A 5,915-nucleotide genomic window follows, 5' to 3' on the forward strand; every position below is an offset into this window, starting at 1 on the left:
GTTGAGGTCGGGTGAATGTGGAGGCCAGGTCATCTGCAGCACTCCATCACTCTCCTTGGTCAAATAGCCCTTACGCAGTCTGGAGGTGTGGTGGGTCATTGTCCTGTTGCAAAACAAATGATAGTCCCACTACGCGCAAACCAGATGTGATGGCGTATCGCACTTAACTATGCTGGTTAAGTGTATCTTGAATTCTAAATAAATCACTGAGTGTCAGCAGCAAAGCACCCCCACACTTCCTCCATGCTTCACTGTGGGAACCACATGTAGAGATCATCCGTTCACCTACTCACGGGTATTCCTTTTCTGTGGCAGTCCTCATGAGAGCCAGTTTCATCATAGCGCTTGATGGGTTTTGTGACTGTACCTGAACTTAAAGTTCCTCTAATTTTCCACATTTACTTTAAGACAGTCAGTCATGGACTGTCGTTTGTCTTTGATTATTTGGGCTGTTCTTGCCATAATATGGACTTGGTCTTTTACCAAATAGGGCCATTTTCTGTATACCACCCCTACCTTGTCACAACACAACTGATAGGCTCAAACGCATTAAGGAAAGAAATTCCACAAATTTACTTTTAACAAGGCACACCTGTTAATTTCATTCCAGGTGACTACCTCATGAAGCTGGTTGAGAGAAGGCCAAGAGTGTGCAGAGCTGTCATTAAGGCAAAGGGTGGCTACTTTGAAGAATCTCAAATATATTTTTTGGTTACTACATGATTCCATGTGTTATTTCATAGTTGATGTCATCACTATTATTCTACAATGTAGAAAACAGTAAAAAATACAGAAAAACCCTGGAATGAGTAGGTGTCTCCAAACTTTTGACTGGTACTGTACATACGGTATTTTTTCACTTTTGACACTCATTTGTACCAGAATTGTATCACAAAATAATATAATTTCAATCAAGGAGTGTGATTTCGTATGAAAAAGATAAAAACAATCATTCATATTTGGCATTTTGTATTTGACATTTTTGTAGTGCAACATTACTGGCCATTTCATTTAGAAGTGAACAGTTAAACATTAAATTAGAATGCAATCATTTCAGTCACTACTGAACCTACAGTTTTTATTTTCTCTTAACTTGGCACTTGTAGTCAAGTCTGATTCATTGAATGTTTGCTTCCATCTAGTAAAAAAACATGAAATCAGAAATATAAAGCATGTCCCCTTCAGTGAAACTTCTGAGCCTCTAAATAATATCTAGATTATCGATGTTCACACAACCATCTTTTCACTTTTCTCAGCCTGTAAAAGTGCATTTTGTTGTTTGGCATTGTGGTTACGGTATTACCATGGTTACAGTAGGCTATTACAAGGGTGATTACTCCACTCGGCACTTGATCTTTTTGCCGTAGCTGTCGACCACATCCGGGGTGATGCTCTCGTCCTCCTCCACGTCTTCTGTGACGGACTTGCCCACCAGCTGGAAGATGTCCTCGGGGGGAATGCCCTTTGGCTCGCCCACCTTCACCCCCAGCATGTCCATACTCAGCACAGTGCCTTTGGGGATTGCCACCTTGGCCACCACTGATTTCCCCAGCTGGAAGAGAACACAATCAATATATTAAAAGAAGTTCTGACATCCTTTCCTGTTTGAAGCAACGTACCAAAGATCATATAGCCCATAGGGTACAGAGTTTTTCCAAGTCAGATGACAAGGTTAAGAAAAAAAAACTCCTGGCCCTAACACACACACCCACCCCTGAATTGGAATAAATGCTTAAATAATGTTTGTAAAAAAAAATGACCCATTTGTCTTACATCAGATAGCCTGACTGCCATTAACCATTGCAGATGGCCATGTGGTGGCGTAACAATAACGTCATCTGTTGGAATACAATGGAAAGTGCCCATCCAGGAAGTACCTTATCGTGGCATGGCTTCTCACAGGGCAGCATCTGCTTGATGCCCGTCCCCAGAGACCTCTCCACCAATCGAATAGCTTTCACCAGCTCTGTCAGCTCAGAGGGCTCCAGAGAAGCTTCGTGGTCACTTCCCTTCCAGCTCTTGTCCAGGGTCACATGACGCTCAATGACCTTTGCCCCCAGCGCCACTGCTGCCACAGAGATGTGGATCCCAGACTCGTGACCGGAATATCCAATGGGAATATCAGGGAATTCCTTCTGGTATTCCTATGAACGAGATCATGAGTCATTTTCCTGCCTCGAAACATTTATTCTCTCTGGATTTAGCCTTAACCACAGACTAGCAATGTGACTGTTGCACAAGTGGTCCACTGGGGCAGGAGGTAGCCAAGTGGTTAGAACGTTGGGCCAGTAACCGAAAGGTTGCTAGATCGCATCTCCGAGCTGACAAGGTAAAAATCTGTCATTCTGCCCCTGAACAAGGCGGTTTACCCACTGTTCCTAGGCATTGTAAATAAGAATTTGTTCTTAACTGACTTACCGAGTTAAATACAAAATGTAAATAACAGAAATAATATGCACTGTGTGTTTAGGGGTGATCTTGCCCGAAACAATTCCTTCATTCAAACCAATGAAAAACTCTTACTGCGATGACACGCAGGTTGACATCTTCAGCCTCCAATGGGTAGGCACTGGTGCACTGCAGGATGCAGAAGTTCTGATTGTGTTTCTTGACCGTCTGGTAGACCCGTCTCATTGTCTCCATTGACTGCATGCCACTGGACACCACCATGGGGCGACCTAGCATTACACCAAAGAGACTTGAGATTTCACACAACAAAATCTACGCTTCGCTTTATTCTTGATATTGCACATTTTTTTTACTACACTTTCATGAGTATAAAGTAGACCAAATAATCAAACTACTTCAGAAGCTAAAATGCTCATTTTTACATTAAGCAGCCTAAGACCCCCCAATATCTATCATACTGTAAACTTTAAATCACTGACCTTTTTTTGCAGTCTTTTCCAGATAGGGAAAGTTATTGGTGTCCCCTGAACCGACTTTGAAGAAGGGCACATCAAGCTCATGTAGGAACTCCACAGCCATCTAACAAGAGATATACAACAAATCATTAATAACAGTTTTTATATGCATTTTACAGGTCTAATCAATGTAGTACCACAGTAGGAGTCATAATACCCCAAGAAACCTAACAGTCAAACATGGGAAATGGTTCCAATTGTTTCCCCCACCATTCATTTTTCCAATAGGGGATTTTTAGAAACTCTTAAAATAAAGGCTGTGTTTCATGTAGGATCAACCCTGGTGTGACATTTTGATAACCGTGTAAATCTCTCTAGGACAAGGTGACTTATCACATTTATTTGCCTGTATTTACCCAACAACAACAAAAAAAGCTACTTAGCTGCTAATAAAGAACTACAAACACCATAAAGAACTACAAACGCCATGATCTCCATGACACTGCTGAATCGAGGCAAAGGTAAGAATCTCTGGATTAACTTTATACAAATCATCACCCTGTCCGAGAGAGATTTAGATGATTATCAAAACGTCACGCCAGGGTAAGGATTCAGTAAACACAGCCCTTATTTTAGGCATTTCTAAAATTCCCTACAGGAAAAATTAATTGTGAAACAATTGGAACCATTTCCCTATTTGACCGCTAGCTTTTATGGGTATTATGACACCTCCACAGTGGGGCTCTATGGGCCTATTCCACATCACCATCATTCTTACCTCGTCCATTCCTGAAGCAGTAAAGAAAATTCCAACCTCCTTTGCATAGTTCTGCAGCTCTAGGTATTGTACATGACTGAACTCAAGATGGCGCTTGTGCTCTCCGTACGTCTTTCCCCAGGATTGTTTGGAGGTGTACGGACGCGCCAGGGCACGCTTGTTGAACTTGTACTCAAGCTCACTCTTCTGAAACTTGGCGCAGTCTGCCCCGCAGTCCTGTGAATTGATTGTCAATCTGAGTAGGGTCACAGTTGTAAATTGTGTTGCCAAGGAGGATGAGAAGGAAACTTTGTTTCAACTCTTCTATCATGTATTGAGACTTTGGGGTGTGAACCCACCTGTGCCGCATGTCATGATGACACACCCATCTCAAACAATGAGAGAAGATTTGAAATAGACAAGATGGCGACAGACATTGTCGGATTACCTCAGAGCAAAAACATTAATAAGACATTAATCGCCAAGTTAAGGTTGGTCGAAATTTCACTGTGCTACACCAAACAGTACCTAACCTGTAACTCACAGTAAGGCCAGAAAGGCATTTCACTGTACTTGTGCATGTGACATTAAAAAGCTTAAACTTTACTTGAAACTTGGATACCAAAAATCTTTGGTTAAATCACATGTGCAACAATCTATAGCTAACACACCCACTGCCTTTCATAAAACACAAATGGTGTGATCATTTTGTATATGGGGGTGGGTATCTGTTGTGCCATCTCTGGCTCTGGTAGGAATTCCATTTTCACCAATATCAGTCCTTAATAAATTGACCAATAGATGCCCATGGTCTCAATGGCACAAGTTCACAATTTGAAATACAGCCCCAGCAAGCAACAGAGCAGGCTATTGTCATTTTACAGTCATATGGGCACTGGAATCGATCATTTCCTCATTGGCACAGTAGTAGGGCAGCAGTCCAACAAGAAGCAGTGTCATCCAAGAGACTGGACTGTCAGTTTTTAAACTGCCAAAATAGTCAAATGCATTCATACTAAAGAAGCCGCTTAGTTAACTAGCAACTAAGTCAGTACCATGGTCCCCAATACAGCAGCTGAGCTAAGTTAACTAATTAATTTTGCTACTAACATTACCTTGGCCATCTTGATCATTTTCTTGGCAATTTCAATATCTCCCTGGTGGTTCTGTCCAATTTCTGCAATAATAAAACAGGGGTTAGAACCCCCAATCATCCTGCCAGGACAAAGCTCGAATTTCAGAGGCATTTTAGATATGTGATAAATGCGGTTTCCTAAAAAGTTTGTAGCGATAATATGGCTAGGTTCGCTTGCTCTGAACCAGTAGTACAGAAACAGTCAGGTGTGGGTTCTCGTGGAAGAAGTCGAGCTAATTTACACGTTGCACATCCGGAATCCACGTGGTTTCCTCTCCACTCATGTTTCAAAATAAAGGTTCTCCCTTCACTCACAGGTCATTTCAGGATTCTCAAGAGTCAAAATGTGAGACATTGTAATTAATACTTTCAAATATATATATTATTATTATTATTATTATTATTATTATTATTACAGAAGATGTATAAACGTCAATAATTATTTGTATACAGTGTATTTGACTTTTTTTAACACAAAATTCTATTTCACATCCTCTGATATAGAAAAGTAAACATCCAACACATGTATATAAATAAATGTACCTTATATAGACAGTCAAGTCTACTATATTCTAATCTAATCTGTTTGTTTCTACCTATAAAAAAAAGTATAAATAAAAAACTGGCTTCTGACTATACATCACCCAGTGCCATGATCAGTATCCAAATGTTGCAGATAGAAATTCAATGAATAGAGCCGACGTGATTCCTAACATGCAAACCTCACCAATCACCAAGGTTATTATAGTTTTGTAATTTAATATAAAACACATATTTTTTATTCGATTTTAGATTTTTATTTTAAATTAAGTTGAGTTTTAGGTCGTTTTCAGACTTGATATACTAGTTTTTATTCGGTTTCGTTTTTGTATTATTTCGTTTCAGCTTTAGTTTCAGGGACAGAAAGTAGCCTGTGGGTGGAATTCTAGGAGCCATTTACGTTTACTAGGACTATAGTTTGTGTTTTTTCGGGATGCCACTTCGTTCCAATGGAGGCAGTAATACTAACGTGATGGGTCAGGTCATATGTTCGGCTAGCTCAATCTTGACGTGACTTGGATTTAAAAGAATAATAGCCTAGACTGGTCCAATAATAATGGTGGAAGGAAACTCTTGCCCAAGTTTACACCAATCCAAAGCTTTAAAAAAAAAACTTGAG

General features: G+C 40.3%; 1 protein-coding gene across 1 annotated transcript; it reads right to left on the bottom strand.

The window, feature by feature from the left end:
• Positions 1-952: 952 nt before the first annotated feature.
• On the bottom strand, positions 953-5,017 carry LOC110534455 (sialic acid synthase). The gene is made up of 6 exons (XM_021619324.2): positions 4,737-5,017; positions 3,643-3,858; positions 2,889-2,988; positions 2,524-2,678; positions 1,878-2,144; positions 953-1,552 (listed from the first exon to the last, which is right to left on the bottom strand). The coding sequence occupies exons 1-6, from the start codon at positions 4,866-4,868 to the stop codon at positions 1,334-1,336; spliced, it is 1,089 nt and encodes a 362-aa protein (XP_021474999.2). The 5' UTR covers positions 4,869-5,017; the 3' UTR covers positions 953-1,333.
• Between the last annotated feature and the right edge of the window lie 898 nt (positions 5,018-5,915).

Source organism: Oncorhynchus mykiss, chromosome 10 (assembly GCF_013265735.2).
Source record: "Oncorhynchus mykiss isolate Arlee chromosome 10, USDA_OmykA_1.1, whole genome shotgun sequence".
Lineage (NCBI taxonomy): Eukaryota > Metazoa > Chordata > Actinopteri > Salmoniformes > Salmonidae > Oncorhynchus > Oncorhynchus mykiss.

What these genes read in the sequence shown, in the direction of transcription:
- LOC110534455 (XM_021619324.2), bottom strand. Translation starts at nt 4,868, where the DNA reads ATGCCTCTGAAATTCGAGCTTTGTCCTGGCAGGATGATTGGGGGTTCT. An exon ending in GGAAAAGACTGCAAAAAAAG is followed by an intron (nt 2,679 to 2,888) that starts GTCAGTGATTTA and finishes GTGTAATGCTAG; the next exon opens with GTCGCCCCATGGTGGTGTCC. An exon ending in TCAACCTGCGTGTCATCGCA is followed by an intron (nt 2,145 to 2,523) that starts GTAAGAGTTTTT and finishes TCTCGTTCATAG; the next exon opens with GAATACCAGAAGGAATTCCC.